At 37.1% G+C, this 20,209-nt stretch overlaps 1 protein-coding gene across 1 annotated transcript in view; it reads right to left on the reverse strand.

Moving 5' to 3' along the window:
- The window catches only part of moxd1 (monooxygenase, DBH-like 1), a 33,497-nt gene extending 13,923 nt beyond the window's left edge, over positions 1–19,574 (reverse strand). The window contains exons 1-10 of the mRNA XM_052095354.1: positions 19,277–19,574; positions 13,785–13,931; positions 13,367–13,534; positions 12,641–12,724; positions 7,693–7,872; positions 7,404–7,506; positions 5,891–6,057; positions 5,528–5,719; positions 3,616–3,675; positions 1,371–1,513 (exon numbers count right to left, since the gene is read on the reverse strand). Of these exons, the coding sequence (XP_051951314.1) occupies positions 1,371–1,513; positions 3,616–3,675; positions 5,528–5,719; positions 5,891–6,057; positions 7,404–7,506; positions 7,693–7,872; positions 12,641–12,724; positions 13,367–13,534; positions 13,785–13,931; positions 19,277–19,546 (1,514 nt within the window). The 5' untranslated portion in view covers positions 19,547–19,574. The remainder of the gene's footprint in view (positions 1–1,370; positions 1,514–3,615; positions 3,676–5,527; positions 5,720–5,890; positions 6,058–7,403; positions 7,507–7,692; positions 7,873–12,640; positions 12,725–13,366; positions 13,535–13,784; positions 13,932–19,276) is intronic.
- Positions 19,575–20,209: the final 635 nt, after the last annotated feature.

The raw sequence follows: 20,209 nt of genomic DNA on the forward strand, positions 1-20,209 counted from the left end.
TAAATGGTGACTTAGGCTTTCTTTCTGCCGAACATTTTGCATAGCTTTGGAAAAACATGAGGTTGAGAAAATAATTTTTTTTTTTTTTTTTATCTCAACATGCAATAGGAACAAACTAGATTTGATACAATCTGTCAGAAAATAACTTGTGATTTAAAAATGTCTTTCAGCTGTTTAGCTCTCTTGAGACTGGAGGGACAAACAAATGTACCAAAAACCAAGAAGTTTCAGTGGGTAGGACAAACAATTTGTACTTTCTGATGCAATAATGGGAGCAAAGATGTTATATCTACTTGTAAAGCTCTTGCGCTGACATGAGAGCAAAAACGATTGCATGAAATGTCAATATATCAATCCTCATTTGATCACCCAATCATTTCGGCGAGCCATCCATCATTGCTTTTTAAGTTCTTACGAGTCTTTTGTTGATGATGCCACACTTGTGTGACCTCAGATTTCAAAGTGCTTTACAAGTATGTTCCATTAAAGTGAACAAGTACACATTTCCCCCCTTGATCGTTCTCCCCCTTGTTTTTTATCTGCATCCCTTGAACCTGAGTCTCTCGGTTTTGTTTTTTTTGTTTAAATAAAAGTTAACTTTAACTACTATGTACTAACACTGAAATACATACAGTATAATATAATGTATTTATTGTGTAACTACATGTTGTTCTACAAAATTATCACAAGATTTACATTTGCTGCTACTAAGGGTGAAGTACGGGTAGGTTTATGAGTAGGATTAGGTGTTATGGTTTAGGGTAAGGATTGGGGTAGGGTTAGGTTTAGGGTAAGGGGTAAGGCTAACAGTGTGACTACAGATGTAATTAAATGCAGGTACTTTACATTTAAGTACAATGCAACAACACATATTTATATAATAAGCACATTGTATCAGATGCTTATGTTCTTTGTAATTAAAGACACCTAATATAAAGTGGGTCCAGAGTCAAATCTCTAAGGCGGTTATGCTGGTACTTTTATTTATTTGTATTTTTTATCTATCTGCTTGTTTTACACTACTATGATCTTGAATTTCAATGTAATCTGAACACTTTGTACATCTAAATCTATAAAGTGGTTTTCAGACATAACAATTAAAAATAATGTGAGCTAAAAATAAAGTTATAATTTACTCACATTCACAATAACTGTACTTGCAACATAAATCAGTTAGTACTCTATGTACAGTATTTGTGGACTTGTTGCTAATAATAGAGAGATTGTTGGGAACCATTTAGGTTGTCAACAATGCCGTTTCAATACAAATGAAATACAAAAATTGCAGAAAGTACAAAAAAGTTGCAAAATATATCATATATGTATCCTTATTCTTGAGTGTGGATAAGTGATGTTTTTTTTTTACTTACATAACAGGTTCCTGGATCTCTTTGACCCCGATGAATTTGAGCTGGCCGGTGATTTCTGGTAAACTCTCACACCTGGCTAGGTTGACCCTTGGGTAGTACAGAAGATATGACAAACACATCTCATCCCGTGTGCTAAGACCTCCCTGTACAAAAGAGATTCTACTTAAATGGAAACCAGAATTGGAAAAAGACCTTGGAAAAACTACACCAAAATTAAGCATCTAAAGCAGTGGTTCTCAACTTGTTTTGCTCCATGTCCCATATTTTACATTGGATATCAAGTGGTTACCCAACACAATACCAAATCTGTAAACTATATTTATGTAGTCTGAGTTTTATTTGGGTGCATGTCACAACATGTCCATGTGACTAATTTGGCTAGCTATTACCAAGTGACAGATGAATTTGAATATTGTAGAGCAGCGCAACTCAACATGCGGCCCCTGGGCCCTCTTGCCATCTTTTGCAGCCCACGTTGATTTCATCGTCAAAAATATATTTATCAGTACCATATCAAATGTGCATGAATTGTGAGGTATCCATTTTCCAGGGTATTTACAGAAGCTCTCTGTATTGCTTAAACACAGCACAGTTAGTGAGGAAAATAAACTGCAAAATGATGTTACAAATGAAATTAACAAAAAAGAATATCTGAGCAAAGTTGGTGTTTCATGAGAGCGGCAGTCAGTATGTGCACGTGTTCATGGAAACCGTATGTGCGCACACTCGTGGTCTGTCACTCAAACATGTTTGCTCTCAGTCTCACTTGAGAGTCACACATCAGCGCAAACCTGACAAATATAAATATATTTATATTTATGTATATATATATGTAAGGGATAATCCACGGCTAGCCATGCATTAAAGGATTTTAATGCACGACGTAGAGGCGAAGAACCATCCCGCTTATACCACTGTTATTTGCCAAGTTAAAAATAAGTTAAAGCTGTAACTGATGTTAATTTTGTAAAAATAATGTAATTTTTTAACAGACGTGTAAAAATGACGGTTATTTTCTTAAGTTACGGCTCGTTAGTTCTAGCACTCCGTCCACTTTAAATAAAGTAGAGCCATCGGATTGCTTTTATTTGAATGAATTATCACATTTATTTAAATTCATTATTAAAAGAGAGAGACAAAGAACTGAAAGAGTCCCCTCGTTGCTTAAGCATATAGCTAACTTAATGATTATTTAATGGATTTATTAAAATTATTTATGAATGACAGGCAACAGTGACAAGGCAATCTTTATTTGAAATAATCATGTCATTTTTTAAATGAATTATGTAGAGTGTGAAATAAAACCGGTGTCTCTAACCACGATTAGGCTATATAAAGACACATTAAATTTATTGAAATGCATTAAATTAAATGAAAACAAAAAAATCAAACAATTGGAAATTTCGATAGGGGATTAATTTCGAACTGTAATCAAATTGACTGGTACTACCTGTGCATTAAACGGTTTTACTGCGCACCTTCCAGCCAATCAGAATCGAGTATATAAACAGCCCGTGGTATAAATATATATATATATATATATATATATATATATATATATATATATATATATATATATATATTATTTTCCCCTACTGTCAGCGACTCTATCAGAACAGACCTGCAACACATTTTTGGGTCGCAACCCACAGGTTGAGAACCAATGATCTACAGCCCTTGTACTGCCAGAGGCCTGTGACAAATGATGTCATATACTGAACAAAGCTGAACTGACAAGCACTGAGCAGCAAATATATCTTGATCCCTCTAATCTGAATCCAAAACACCAGTGAACTGGCACTGATTTTTATGGATTGTGGAATGTCTACAGAGAAAAAGCAGCTCAGTCTCTCAGCACAGCCTATCAGAAGTTCAGTTCACTGTCTGTGTGTACGGGTAAATGTCAGTGGCTGGATCCATCTCCACAGACTTTCAGCTGTTTTCAGACAAACTGTTTGGCCAAGAGCATGCAGACTTTCATAAGCTGGACAGAGAAAAACAGCTCAAGCCATTGTTGTGATTCTGACTAATGCGTGGTTCTAATTACATTTGACCAAGCTTTTCGCATCATTACAAATTCAGTCTGAAAGAGAAATGTTTGAAAAATGCTACAACCAGGACAAGTATAATAAAATAAATCTACATTGGTGTAATTGAACAAGAAAATTTAGACAAGTTATGTGACAAAGATCTATATGAATGTTGTTTGTATAAACAAACATGGCTTTAAGAGCTTTAATCTTACCCAGGTCATGTTCATTCTGCCTTTAGTGTTATATCTGCATTCTGTGATTAGAGAGTCCCCCTGGTGACAGAAAAAGATGTAGGTTAGCTCAGATATTAAAACTGCATTACAAAATATGCTATGTTTATTCATGCAAAGGGTTCACACTATTGGGTGCTTGCCAAAAAGAATAGGCTATTGAAAGGCATTTACTGTAAATATAAACTGTTAGAAGCTCTCTGATTGTTATTACAGAACAGTGTGTCACAACTCACTCACATGAGTCACATCTTGCCTGTGGGCCCTTTTAAATAAATACTAGTCCTATACTGTAGATAGTCAATTCTTCAGAAAGAACTAGAATTGTTTACACAACTCTTAGGTAATACAAAGTACTTGTTTATGATCTAAGACACTCTAGGGCAGATAATTATTTCCTCTACTGCTAGGACATGACCAATCCCTCAGTTACTGTATCTAGACACTGAGAACAGTTTACTGTAAATACCTTAGTCAGCGTACATGCCATATTTAATTGAGGTATTTTTTCATTTACACACAATCAAAAACAAGGCTGTGAGGGAAAGAAGTACAGTCCTTTCACTATTTTGCACCGTTTTAAGGTGGTAGGTCACATTTAATTTTCTCAACCCATGTGTTTTTATACATCTGAAATTAGTTTCTTCAGCGAAATAATCAACAGGATAAGGCATATTGAACAGACTGTACATTTAGAACCAAATTTGAGTAAACATATTTAGAAAAAGATGGCATGCTGCTAGGGCCACATCCACACTAATAAGTCTTTTTCTCTAGGTTTTGGCCTTCCGCCCACACTGAAACTTGAAAATGCCGTCTTCGCGTTGTAATGTGGACAAGGAAAACAAAGATATCCGAAAACTATTACGTATTTGTTGTCATGTGATGAAGTCATGTCATCTATTCAATCTAAAACAATCAAGATGGCGGCCCATGTTGTAGCAGTATTTTAGTGCCTGTTATTTACTTTGATAGCATTGTTAAAGATAAATGTTACTGTGTACAATCTTCACATTGCATTCTTTCAAAAGCAACAGGGCGTTTACTAGAAACTGGCTACAGAACACAAGGACAAATACATGGTTTGGTGATTTTCACATGCACATTAAGGGGGGTTTAAGAGTTTTAATAAGTTTCAGCGTGGACCAGCAACTTTGGAAAATGCTTGAAAACGGCAGTGTGGGCGGAGAGCGTTTTAAAAAAAATGAAAACACAGTTTTGAAATGTATTGGGATTAATGTTTACATAGCCTAGGTGTCAGTATAAAGGCCTGATTATACTTCAGTTGTTCACTATGCTGATGGCTCCACGCCCAGATTTTCTCAACATGCAGAGAGTCCTCTTCTGTGTGCATTGTCGCCGCATGCATCTGCTGTTGACTGAACTAAAAGAGTATCACAAACGCATTCGTATCTTCTTGTGGTAAAAAGAGTATACTTTGAAAGGATACACGGTCAGCCGGATACAATCCGATCAAGAATGTAGAAATACAAAGTATACCCGGCCGGGCCTTACGTCCAAGACATCTGCCATATCAGTCAACGCAAAATAAAATTTTACTAAGTGCACCTTTAATTCAGTACAGAAAAGCTTAATTTAAGTTAATAGGTACTGGGGCTGTCAGTCCCTGACATTCTACCCAACATCTCCTGTTGTGTTCCATGGAAGGTAGAAAGTCTTATTGTAATATTGAACAACATGAGGGAGAGTAAATGACTGAATTTTTATTCTTAGGTGAACTAGCCCTTTTGCAACACTTTACATAGTCCTTCAGAAGGAGCTATAAAGAGAATGTGTTTAACACCAAAGTTAATCATTCACTTTAGAGTCAGAATGGACATATTAGGCCCTAAGCCATAATGAAACTTTGAAAGTGAAATTAACTCTGACTGACAGGTAAGATGAGCCTCTCCTGGCTGAGTGGCTGGAACTCCTGAAAGTTGAAATCAAACTGGTCATCTGAGGCCAGTGGCTGCAGCTCATCCTGTTCCCGGAAATGTCGAGTTCTGATAGCTCGACCTGCCAAGTGAGCATGGAGCAGAACTGCAAACACATTCACTCCACTGGGCATTTCACTGTCCAGTGACTTTAAATAAGAGATAGAGAGAGACAAAAAGAGTGTGAGTGAAAGAGAGAGAGAGAGAGAGACAGTTATACTCCTTTTTTGGTCCTGGTATTGCATATTTACCTATAATATGATCTAATACAGGTTAAATGGAGTGTAAAGACAATAATTGATGTGTTTTTGCTGTCTCACCTCCTGGAGACACTCCTGAGTACAGTGTCCTTCTGTAACATAATCGTTCATGCCTGGGGGCAACATGTGGTAGAGACTGACCCACACTCCTGTCTCGATGACCCCAGCATCATAGCGCCTCAGGCTTGGGCTATAATACAGGCGCAGGCCAGAGCTGTCCACTATCCCTGTGGTGAGACCAATAATCTGAGCAACTTAAAAGTTTGTGGTTTAAATGTTACAGAAAAGCTGCATTATTGTTATCTTCATTACTGCTTGGCTGACAGTGACTGAATATATAATGGCAACTATACTGATTATTTCATAAACATACTAATACAATAACCAAAACATAAAACTCACAGGACATGATACAATTTTAATTCAAACAGATATTTAAAAGTGAACTCATCATTCAAATGCAATATTTTTCAGTTACTGATGCAATTATAGAAGTTCACCATTCACAGTCAACCATGATCACTTTAATACATGAGTCAAAGTGTCTAATAACAAGGCAGTTACTGAGATTAAAAGGGATAGTTCACCCACACATGAAAATTATCTCATCATCTCTCATCATGCAATCCCAGATGTGTTTGACTTTCTTTCTTCTGCTGAACACAAATTAATGAATATTTTTAGAAGAATATTTCAACTCTGTAGGACCATAAAATGCAAGTGAATGGGTACCAAAATTGTGAAGCTCCAAAAACCACATAAATGCTTTAAGAAAGCATAATAGTAATCCATAAAACCACTCCAGTGGTTAAATCTATTTCTTCAGAGGCAATAAGTATGGGTGAGAAACAGATACAAATTTAAGTCAGTTTTCTCCTCCCTGCCCAGTAGGTGGCAATGTGCAAAAGAATGTGAATCACCAAAACAACAACAAAAAAAAAGAAAAAAAGAAAAGAAGAATGTGAAAGTAAAAGGTGAGATGTATGGTTAAAAAAATAACTTAAATATTGATCAGTTTCTCACCCACACCTATCATATCGCTTCTGAAGATATAGATTTAACCACTGGAGTCATATGGATTATTTTTATGCTAGATTAAATAGCTTTTTTGGTACCCATTCAATTGCAATGTATGGACCAACAGAGCTTAAATATTCTTCTAAAAACCTTTGTTTGTGTTCAGAATAAGAAACAAAGTAGTACACATCTGGGGTGGCATCAGGGTGATTAAATGATTTTTGGGGGTGAACTATCCCTTTAAGTGAGTAGTATTCAGATGGTCATGTGTTCCTAACATGGCAGCCCCCCTGAGGAGAACCTCTCCATGTAGAATACAGCTTTTATAAGGTTATTGATATGTCAAGTGTTCATCTCACGTGAGTAGTGGTCACGATCTAATACATGTGTTTCAAAATTGCTTTGTGCAAACTTTTTTAATGAGAACAAAAATACTGAGTGCACCATTAGCATATATTTAAACATAACGTATATTTGTTGGACACTGTAGGATTTGGCTTTAAACTGTTTCAGAATTACTATACATAGAGTATTTAGCAGATAGAACATATTGTACCTCTTTGTAAGGACGGGTTGTCAAAATGAATCTCCATCTGTACATAAACCGGGTCTATTGAGGTTCCTATAGACATTCCAACACGTGGGGGATATGTGAAGCCCTACAATGGATATATATATGAAAAATAAAATAAAAAATTAATAATAAAAAAATAAAACAAATCAGCTATTTTCAATCAATAATTGAAAATATTACACTATGACATAGCATGACCTTCAGCTGTAAAATAATGCTCTGTGTGTGTTTTCCAAAGCTTATGAAACTTTTAATACAAAAGTATAACCACCTCGCCCCCAATGGCCCAGGCGAACAAGACGGTTTCACATGTAAAGAAGGAGCTTGGCATATTTGGATGGTAGCATTCATGTCCCCTGTTAATCTCACTCTTGTTCAGATTGCTGTCACACTGGTAAAGCAGAATGTGATGAACCAGATTCTCATGACCCTTGTGAATCAGTGGCTCTATCTGAAAGCAACAAAGATAAGAGAGGAAAATGAATATACGCATATAGGTCTTTGACCCAGAAACACATATTTTTTTCTCTGCTTTTCTCCCCAATTTGGCATGCCCAATCCCAATGCCCTCTAGGTCCTCGTGGTGGCATTGTGACACCTCAATATGGGTGGTGGAGGACAAATCTCAGTTGCCTCCGTGTCAATCCATGCATCTTATCACATTGCTTGTTGACCGCGTTACCGCGGAGACGCTATCCGTGGCATCCAAGCACAACTCACCACGCACCACACCGAGAATGAGAACCACATTAGAGTGACCACGAGGAGGTTAACCCAAGGTGGCTCTACCCTCCCTAGCAACTGGGCCGAATGGTTGATTAGGAAGCCTGACTGGAATCACTCAGCACGCCCTGGATTCGAACTTGCAACTCCAGGTGTGTTAGTCAGCGTCTTTATTGATCAGCTACCCAGGCCCCCCAGAAACACATTTAAGTCAAATGAAATTTCTAATACTAAAAATGGGTTTCTGGGCAAAAGTAATATATACTGTACAATTTACTGTAGCAAAGGTGTCATTGTAAGTTAGTTAAAAGTATTGAAAAAAAAAAAAATGAATCTGGAAAGTTATACATTGATACAATACATTATATTATCCAAAGCAGCACTTTCCATCACAAATGCTGCTCTGAGCTTTGATAAAAACTATAGCCTCTCATTTAAAACTGTGTGTGAAACAGCAAGCCTGTATGTTTTGGTGTGGATTGTTGTGTAAGCTAAAACTGGCTCAGATAACTCTGTAAAAGGAAGTTGCTGATTTTAGAATTATTTTTCTCTTCAGTGGGTTTCTTCTGCTGGAACTAGAATTCTAAATAAAAGGATTTCCAACAGAGTGATCTTTGTGCTTCTCTTTCAGGGACCTCTGCCTAAAGCAGTGGGACCCAGGGCTAAACAGTGGCTGAATAAATATTCAAACGTTCTTTTATTTCTGTTCCACCTCCTCTTATTTATCCACAGAAAGCCATTTTTTGTGGGGGCCCTGAAAGCTAATGAACAAGTTTCAACATAGCTTATTCTACAGTAGTATTCTGTGTTAAAATTTCTAACTAATACTGTAGCAGCATTAGTTTCTGATCCATCCACCTGTAACAGATACAGATCTTATCTTCCAAATAATGGTACTCTTTTCATTATTTGAGGAAAGGCCCCATTGCATAAATGTGCTTTGAGATACTTTTTAAAAGCTAAAATAGTCAGTCCTAGTTTAGGTACCAATTTATGGGATTAGTTCACCACAAAATGAAGATTCAGATGTTGTTTACTAACCCCTATGTTGTTCTAACCCTGTATGACTTCTTATATTTTTCTTTAACACAAAGGGAGAAATTGTGAAGAAAGTTTGTTCTCAGTGATGCCATATAATGGCAGTTTATGGTGACTACCTCTTTAAGCTTTAAAAGAACACAAATATATTATTCAGAATTCTAATAAATTATTCCTCGAGACTCATGATTGCTATGAAAGCATATGATAATGTTTGATGAGAAAAAAACTGAAATGTGTTATTTAGTAAAACCGCTGATCTCCTGTCTCGCCTTTCATGATAGGGCAAGAGAGCAACAGTTTACGAAGCCCCTGCTAGCGACATAGGGCAAAGTGAAAACTTGTTTTGTATACCTAAGAACAGGTCCACCACAGTGACAAAAAAACAGGAGAACAGAACTTACTAAACATGTCTGTAGAGTTTTTTGTCAAAGGATTTATGCATTTCTATGCTCAGCCTTATTTTTTTAACTGAACATTTTCTCATCATGTACTCACCCTCATGCCATCCCAGAAGTGTATGACTTACTTTCTTCTGCTAACACAAAGATTTTTAGAAAAACTAGGCAAAAAGCATATAAAGGCAGCATAAAAGTAATCCATATGACTCAAGTGGTTAAATCCATATCTTCACCCAGTGTGGGTGAAAGACCTAGGCTTTTATGTGAATTTTGGAGCTTCAAAGGTTGAAAAAACCAGAGCTGAAAAATCCTTCTAAAAATCTTTGTGTTCAGTAGAAGAAAGAAAGTCACACACATTTATGATACCATGACAATGACTAAATGATGAGAGAATTTTCATTTTTGGGTGAACTATTAATTTAAAATGATCAATGAACCATACTTTTATCTTGGTCTTGTTAATTTCAACATATACTAATATAGTCTTAAAATCAAAAGTTGTATATGATTGCATTAGTTAATGCACTATGAACTAACATGAACTAACAATGAACAATTGTATTTTTATTAACTAACATTAACAAAGGTCAATAAATGCTGTAAAAATATATATTGTTCATTCATCATACTTAATGTATTAACTAATGTTAAACGAATGGAACCTTATTGTAAAGTGTTACCATGTTTAAAAAAAAAAAAAAGATCCCTTTCAAACACCTTTCCTAAATTCTTACTGTGATTATTGACCCTCAGAAGCAAGGAGTCTCCATACGGCCTAATAATTCACCATCAATATGTCCACACACAATTTGTTAGACAACTAGTTAATTAAAAACAGACCTTTATATGGGATCTTGGTAAATTAAGGCCATATTGTAGAAAGTTCACAGACTACCCAGACAGCTTATTCTGGCATTACATAGCATGAGGTGTGTCTAATAAAACTGAATATGAACAATAACAGCTGGATCTAAATCTGGACAGTGAAAAAATGACCTGAATATAAACAGAGAGAGCATGGTCTGGAAAGTCTGTTCCTATATGACATCTACACATCTGCTCCATGAAACTGGAAAGACGCAGAACAGGAAACATTCAGACAGTGGTGTGGTAATGGGGCAGCTGCTGGCATCTGACTAACATAGCCTGGAACTTTCCAAATTCCAGGCTACTGGAAATTGAAAAGAACTAGAAAAGAAAGGAAAGGGGGCCGATGGGGGTGAAAATTATTATTCACTTGTCATTTCAACTGATTGTTTTCAGCTAAAATTCTGTTATCATTTACTCACTATCATGTTATTCTAAACCTGTGTGAATTTATTTATTTCCCTTTCTTTATTCACCCTTGTGTTGTTTCAAACCCTTTCTTCCATGGACTACAAAAGGAAATGTTAGTCAGAATGTTAGCCTTACTAGTTTTTTACTTTCATTGCATCTTTTTCTCTAAACAATGAAATGGAACATTGACTGAGGCTGTCATTCTGCCTAACATCTCCTTTTGCATTCCACAGAAGAAAGCGTTTGAAACAACATGAGGGTGAGCAAATGATGACTGAATTTTCTCTTTTGGGTGAACTATCTCTTTAACTTTTAATATCTAGCATAACAATGCCATATACATATATGGCAATATGACAAACATATTCTTTCATAAAATATGTAATACTTCTACCAGTATTTTAGTAATTTATGTGGCATGACTGAAGGCAAAACTAAGATACATTCTTCTATCTAGTTTGAAGGATTAAAGATCAAATGTGTCTGCATGTTTATCGTCTTGTAATATAATATAGTATAATATAAGTAAAACATCTTTACTACATGCTTATCAGCTAACTAAATAGGTTGTACACTTGTACATTCATTGTGTGCACTGCTCACACTTGTCTTATGTGCAGGGCTTAAAGTATGCTATTCACTAAAAATGTGGAGCTGTAGCCATAGTGATAAATTCATGCAGATGAATGCATGGCTGCTTCTATAGCTGAATTTAACATGGACTAGACCAATTTGTTTCATGCCAATCAGTAAATTAAAAGTTAGTATATCTGAAAAATTAGTCTGAAAGAATTAAGCTAAATTATTACATTTTATCATATGATTAAAGTCTTCTAACATTACCTATCCTGCCTTTAATTAAAAAAAACTTGAAAAGCGTAGTAACGGGAAGACTCTTTCATCTGGGTTAGGGAGTATGATTTCAGTAATGTGTCTGATCTACAAAAAGCAGCTGCAAAATATATTAATAAGCAGGTGAGGCATAAAAACGATGGGGGTGGTTGGGTTGGGGGGTGTAGGAGGTAATTTAGATGGTAGGAGGTAATTCACAGCACAGGATAACTAACAGGCAATATGGCTGTTGTTTGGAATCTTCTTGTGTTTTATCAAAGGAACAGAACACCCAAAAAGTTATAATTATGTCATCATTTACTCACCTGTATGACTTTCTTCCCTTCGTGGAACACAATAGGAGATGTAAGGAAGAATGTTAGCCTGAGTCACCATTCAGTTTAATTGTATGGAAAAAAGGTGAATGGTGACTGAGGCTATCACTCTCTAACAATTTGCCCAAAGCATACTTTGTGTTCCATGGGAAAAAAGAAAGTCACATGGGTTAGAAACAACATAAAGGCAAATAAATGGTGATTTAATTTTCATTTTTCAGTTAACCATCCCTTTAATCATGTATACTTGAAATGTTATATTACTTCTGGTTTAAACAATGACATGGGTGAATGTAAGTGGACACATTTCCCCTTTTAAAAGAACAAAGCTGTGGCCTAGCGGTCAGTGCATGTGCTATGACAGTGCTCATGGGGGCAAAGTGAGTCTGAATCTGGCTTGTGACATTTCTTGACCGCATTCCCCCCTTTGTCTCCATCATGTGTGGAATCAACATTTGATTTGATAAGGCTATATTTTCCCAATTCTTTAGCTTATCATCCTAGCTAAACCAGAAACAGATTGCAATTTTGGAAAGAGTGGACATGCGTAACAATTAGATATTTAACAACGAACAGTAAATAAAGTAAAAATGTAAACAATTGTATTACTCACTCTGATTACATGATGTTTTCTCTTCAACTTTGGGAATTTAAAGATCTGACACCAGTATGTTGTGTCCTTATGAGGAACAGGAACCTACAATATCAAAAATGTTTGCATATAAAATCAATCTTTGTACCAATCACAAAACAGTTAATAATGTTTATTTACAGTTAGATGGCTACAAATAGCAGTATTTGTTTGTTGCAAATAGCAAATGACTGGAGAATTTGGAGTTTTGTCCTATTGAATGTTCAGTATTTGCAATGAGGGTTGTAAATATGAAAACTCTCATAAAACAATTTTTTTGGCAGTATTCCATAGACAAAAAGGGGTCCTTGTTTTCATTTAAAACAGGCAATCAGGATGCAAAAGGGTTTTGTATTTTAAAATGGTTCATATGTAACCACATATGGGGTATTTACACTTGGCCACTTCGTGTATTTTTACTGATCGGATTGCTGTATGAGAGAATAAGCACATTCCATTTAAAATTGGCCACATAAATGAATCTGTCTTGGAGGGCATTTACACTTGGCCTTTTCATGATCGAATAGCTATCCGATCAGCAAAAAAAATGAAGTGACCAAGTGTAAAAACCCCCAGTTTAAAAATAAACAAGTTTGATTTTAAACATAAAAATAGACAATAGGTACACCATTCCCTAAGGCCAGTCTGTTCTCTGTCACTCTTAGCTCATCAAAGGCTCCAGCATTCTGGCAAATGCACTTTCCTCACCTTTTCATTTTGAAGGTCAAAGAAAGCTGTTCCTGCTGGGATGCTGGAGCTGCTTCCAGGGTTCAGTAAACGTAAACTCTTTCTGCCTCTGGTCATACCATGGTAGACTGGTCCTGACACTCCCACATCCTCTGAATGGAACGCCCAGATCACTCTCACTGTACTGCCCTGGGCAGTAACAATTTATGGGCAATTACAGACACAAGTACAGACTCAAGTGCTATTCAAATAATAATTATATAACCATTTAGAGATTTGAGTTTCTTGTTGAATTCCACAATAAAACATTGTACTGTTGTTTTTTCCCTGGAAGAGGCAATGTTCTGAATTTAAAATTACAACTGAGAGCCTCTTCTACTGAAAGAAGAAATTTGTAGCCAGATGTACCAATGCATTGAAAGCATGTTTTCAAGCCTACCGTAATGACTTTGTCATTGTCATCACAGGTCTGGAGGTTTCTGCTGAAAGCCAGGACCGTATGTGTGTCATTCTCTCTCCCATACAGCAGCCGGTAGCTCTGCTGTGGGTCTTTATGGACCTTTCTGTTTGAGTCTGTAAAGTAGTCCTGAGCAGAGTGAAGAGGAACCCGGTTAGTCTATCTCAGGTTTGACTTAAAGGAATAGGGCTTCGGGGCCAAATGCATAAATGTAAAGGAATAGTTCACTCAAAAATGAAAATTCTCTCATCATTTACTCAACCTCATGCCATCCAAGATGTGTATGACTTTCTTTCTTCTAGTGAACATAAATATTTTTAGAAGAATATTTTAGCTCTGTAGTCTTCAGAATGCAAGTGAATGTGTACCAACATTTTGAAGCTCAAAATAGCACATAAAAGCAGCATAAAAGTAATAAAAGACTCCAGTGGTTAAATCCATGTCTTCAGAAGTGATATGATAAGTTTGAATGAGAAACAGTTCAACATGTAATTCCTTTTTTACTATAAATGTCCAATTTCACTTCCACAATCTTTTTCTTTTGGCATTTCACATTCTCATATCGCCACCTACTGGTTAGGGAGGAGAATTTATAGTAAAAAAGGACTTAAATCTGTTTCTTAAATCTTAGATCTTATCATATCGCTTCTGAAAATTTGGATTTAACCACTGGAGTCTAATGAATTGCTTTTATGCTGCCCTTATGTGCTTTTTGGACCTTCAAAGTTCTGGCCACCATTCACTTGTATTGTAATAAAACCTTTATTTGTGTTCAGCAGAGAAAAGAAAGTCATACACATCTGGAATGGCATGAGGGTGGGAGAGTAAATGATGAGAGAATTAAAATTTTAGGTTTAACTATTCCTTTAAGCCCCTAATCTACTGTACCATGGGGGACGACACACAAAAGCCCCATATCTCTTCCAACACTTCCAATGCCCCAGATAAAACCAAAAGAAATGTTTAAGAATGTAGCGGGCCGGGGGGCCTAGATAGCTCATCGAGTATTGATGCTGAAAATCACCCCTGGAGTCGTGAGTTTGAATCCAGGGTGTGCTGAGTGACTTCAGTCAGGCTTCCTAAGCAGCCAAATTGGAAGGGTAGATTCACATGCGGTAACCTCCTCGTGGTCACTATAATGTGGCTCTCGGTGGGGCACAGAGAATCTACGTTTCCGTGATAATGACTCAACAAGCCACATGATAAAATGCACAGATTCATGGACTCAGACACGGAGGCACCTGAGATTCATCCTCCACGACGATTAAGTCACTACGCTAACACAAAGACCTAGAGCGCATTGGGAATTGGACATTCCAAATTGGGGTGAAAAGGGAAGAAAAATCACACAAAAAAAGAATATCCCAGGCCCTTTAAATACAGTGGCATTGAATAGTGATTCTACATGAGACACAAACATGAAATTTAAGAAATTATTCAATGAAAATGTCCAGTGAGAGTATATAAGTGTAGCTCGTTTTGTGTTCTGCAGAAGAAAGAAAGTCATACATGTACGCTTTTGGAAAAACAAGAGGGTGAGTAAATGTTGACAGTACTTTTATTTTCAGTTTTTATGTGTTTTATGAGTTAGAATCAGAAAAGAAGGCAATTTTGATGGAGTATTAGTTTCAAGTCATTAAATCCTGTTTGGTTCTGCAGGTTGTCCCATTGATAACATATACAGTGAGGGAAAAAAGTATTTGATCCCCTGCTGATATTGTACGTTTGCCCACTGACAAACAAATTATCAGTCTATAATTTGAATGGTAGGTTAATTTGAACAGTGAGAGACAGTCATTCGACCCCTCTGCAAAACTTGACTTAGTACTTGGTGGCAAAACCCTTGTTGGCAATCACAAAAGTTTCTTGTAGTTGGCCACCAGGTTTGCACACATCTCAGGAGGGATTTTGTCCCACTCCTCTTTGTAGATCTTCTCCAAGTCATTAAGGTTTCAAGGCTGACGTTTGGCAACTCAAACCTTCAGCTCCCTCCGCAGACTTTCTATGGGATTAAGGTCTGGAGACTGGCTCGGCCACTCCAGGACCTTAATGTGCTTCTTCTTGAACAACTCCTTTGTTGCCTTGACTGTGTGTTTTGGGTCATTGTCATGCTGGAATACCTATCCACGACCCATTTTCAATGCCCTGGCTGAGGGAAGGAGGTTCTCACCCAAGATTTGATGGTACATGGCCCCGTCCATCGTCCCTTTGATGCGGTGAAGTTGTCCTGTCCCCTTAGCAGAAAAACACCCCCAAAACATAATGTTTCCACCTCCATGTTTGACGGTGGGGATGGTGTTCTTGGGGTCATAGACAGCATTCCTCCTCCTTGCGGGTGCTGCAGGATTTCAGTCCTGCATGGCGTAGTGTGTTACCAATTGTTTTCTTGGTAACTATGTTCCCAGCTGCCTTGAGATCATTGACAAGATCCTCCCGTGTAGTTCTGGGCAGATTCCTCACCGTTCTCATGATCATTGCAATTCCACGTGGTGAGATCTTGCATGGAGCCCCAGACCGAGGGAGATTGACAGTTCTTTTGTGTTTCTTCCATTTGTGAATAATCGCACCAACTGTTGTCACCTTCTCATCAAGCTGCTTGGCGATGGTCTTGTAGCCAATTCCAGCCTTGTGTAGATCTACAATCTTGTCCCTGACATTCTTGGACAGCTCTTTGGTCTTGGCCATGGTGGAGAGTTTGTAATCTGATTGACTGATTGATTGATTGATTGCTTCTGTGAACAGGTGTCTTTTAGAGAGGTAACAAGCTGAGATTAGGAGCACTCCCTTTAAGTAATCTCAGCTCGTTACCTGTATAAAAGACACCTGGGAGCCAGAAATCTCTGATTGAGAGGGGGTTGAATACTTATTTCCCTCATTAAAATGTAATTCAATTCATAACATTTTTGACATGCGTTTTTCTGGATTTTTTTGTTGTTATTCTGTCTCTCACTGTTCAAATTAACCTACCATTAAAATTATAGACTGATAATTTCTTTGTCAGTGGGCACACCTACAAAATCATCAGCGGATCAAATACTTTTTTCCCTCACTCTATGTTCCTGTAGCTCAGCTAGTAGAGTATAGTGCTATAGCAGTGCCATGGTCATGTATTCCATTCTCATGGAATACACAAACTGGTAACATGTAAAACGTGAATGCACCGTAAGTCACTTGGTTAAGAGTATCTGCCAATATATGATGCATAAATGTAACATTTGATCAAAAAATGTTCGGCCAGCTGCCTTGGAAAGTGTCCTGTTTTTTTCTTAATCAATACATTGAAACACTATTAGTTTAAAGATGTTTTGAGTCAGCAGCCTTAACTCATTCATGCTTACAACACTAAAGACAGCAATGTATGTATAAAAGAGCTTTCATAAACAATGCTGATTAACAGTTATTGCGTAACTGTCAAAAACGAATCGTAAACATCTAGGATTTTTGTATACATCATACAATTTAGAGCTTGAAAATGGACAGTAGCTGTGGGCTTAAGAATTGCTCTGCTTGTATTTAAAGGAATAGTTTATCCAAAAATGAAAATTCTCTCATCATTTAGACTACGTTACACCAGGTATTAAGATGCATTTTGGGTGATCCAATCACATGTGGTCAGTCCTAAATACAGGTCTAAATGGGGTCTAAAACGTTTTGTGATCAGATCACAAAAATCACATATGAATGTGGTCAAAAACGCATGTGACAAGATCACATTTGGTGTGTAAACACTAATCTAGTCCTGTATGCTTTCCCCATAGCAGTGAAGCTTCACCCCAAACCTGTCAATCAAACGCTGCACAAAAACAAGAGTTTAAACTTTGCCAGTTACGAGTAGCTTTAAAAAGGAAATATCTGTCCGAATGGAACATTTTTAAAAGCGGACACATACACAATCAAGACAGCTTCATGGATCTTCTGTGTCTGATATCAACACAGATGACAAGCACGAAAACCTGAAGCTCCTTTAATACATGTAATCCACTAAAATAATGGATAATTCTGCTCGACATGTTGCATTTTGGCTTAAATTCAATTTCAGCTGCATCTGTGAACCCATCTTTTTTTGTCATTGTCTTTCCTGACTTTGTTGTGCTTTAATATAATGAATTAACACACTGACATAGCGATTGATAAATGTTGTCATGAAACAGAGACCCCCTAAGTCCGAACACAAGTGATCACAGGAGACACATTTAAGTGACCACGTGCAAAAATTGATGTGTCTCATCTGACCATATGTGATCTGATCATCCGAGACACATAGTAATACCAGGTGTAAATGGGGTCTTACTCACCCTCAAGCCAACCCAAATGTGTAAGACATTTTTTCTTCTGCTGAACTCAAACAAAGATTTTTAAAGGAATATCTCTGCTCTGTAGGTCTTCACAATGCTTTGAAGCTCCAAAAACATTGAAGTTCAAAAAGCACATAAAGACAACATAAAAATAATCCATAACACTCCAGTGGTTTAATCCATGTCTTCTGAAGCCATCTAATTGATTTTGGATGAGAACAGACCAAAATAATACAACTATTTTAATGTATTTTGACTACCATTGCAGTCTCTAGGCCCGATCATGATTGCAGGCTTAATTACACTTCCTAGTGCTTGACTGCATTGTCAAGATTTATTGTGAAAAGGATTTATATTTTGGTCTGTTCTCACCTAAAAAAAACCCTGATTGGATCACTTCAGAAGACAAGGATTAAACCAAAGCAGTTGATTACTTTTATGCTGCCTTCATGTGCTTTTTGGAGCTTCAAAGTTTTGGTCACCATTCACTTGCTTTGTATGGACCTACAGAGCTGAGATTTTCTTCTAAAAATATTTCTGTTCTGCAGAAGAAAGAAAGTCACACTTCTGGGATGTATGAAGGTGAGTAAATGATGAGAGGATTATCAAATTTGGGTGAGCTATAGGCTACCTTTAATAGGGCTTCAGTACATGGCATCAGCAGTAGTGTCTGTAATCCACAAGAGCAATATGAGCATTGCCTGATTACCTGATAGAAATCCAGGTCACTATAGCTTCCTAATTGTAGTTAGGTCAGTGGGTTGCAGTGGATGATTTCAGTTCAGAAGATTTCAGGACACATGTTTCTCACACTCTATGACTGTTAGACTTATAGTATTTTATAATAAACCTTAAATAAACTCCATGCCGCATATATGGACATGTCATGTTTAAGATTCCCCTTTGCATAATAACAGTAAAAATAATTAATTAATAATAATACAAATACAACGGACTTCTAATTTGTTTTGAATTTGCTCCATTTCATTACTATACACAAACTCAATTTCTTTACTACAACGGAACAAACACTGAATCACTTAAGCTAAATATGTATAAAGATGAGATTCAGCAGACTGTTTTTTCTTGCATTTAAGAGCTGTAAATCTGTATCACTGTTGTATACTTCAGCTGTTGATGAGAGCTGCGGTCCACACCTAAAGGTGCGTTTCCACTTACCAGTAGATAGGGACTTCCGTTGAGCACACCACCTATCACGATATCAGACGAAGCCATCGCACCGTTCGGCGACAAGCCAAATCCTATATATCCCCTCGTTTCTACTTCTACTTCAAACGCTATCGTTGACTCGTCAAATCCCCACTTAATTCTGTATCTCCCATCCGCATCTAAAGCAGCTGAATGAACAAATCTCGTCCCCTGTGAGCGCGCTAAGCAAACCAGTGAAGTTAAGAAAACTACAGCGCAAAGGAGCTTATTTTCAGACATGTCGTGGGAAGCAAAGAACTTAACCGAAATTCAAACCAACGGCATTCAAGGACGCTTTTTATCAATAGAGCAGCAGTTTATGGAAATATGTAACTTCCGAGGGCAAGAGTGTTTGTTTGCTTTGGTGCATTGGAGAGGAATTGTCCTTTCAAGCGCTGGCAGCCTCCCACCGCTGAACTGTTGAAACTTGTGCGATTCCCCTTTGATGTGGAAACACATATAGAGCTGAACACCGCCGTGCGAGCGACGCGACACAAATTGAAACAACAACACGCGTTGATTAGCCTATTCTCCAATTATAGTCTGTAGTCACAATAAACTTATAAGCCCCTGCAATGTAGGCTATCTTGTGATTTCCCGCCATCATTGTCAATGGCAGATCAAATGTAGGCCATTCTGACATAAATGCAGATAACTCTACACTCTAAAACCTTGTGATTAAAAGTGACTCATCTATACTTAATTATTGTACTGTATGTGTCTCCTGCTGAGTGGGTAGAAGTTACTGGATCTCCTAAATTATTAAATAAATATTCCAGGATCAACAAATTAAACTCAGTCGACACTATGTTTGGCTTAATGTTGATTGCAACAAAAAAAAATATTTCGACCAAAAATCGAGTTTACAGTGAGGCACGTACAATGGAAGTGAATGGGGCCAAT

Source organism: Xyrauchen texanus, chromosome 28, assembly GCF_025860055.1.
Source record: "Xyrauchen texanus isolate HMW12.3.18 chromosome 28, RBS_HiC_50CHRs, whole genome shotgun sequence".
NCBI classification, from domain to species: Eukaryota; Metazoa; Chordata; class Actinopteri; order Cypriniformes; family Catostomidae; genus Xyrauchen; species Xyrauchen texanus.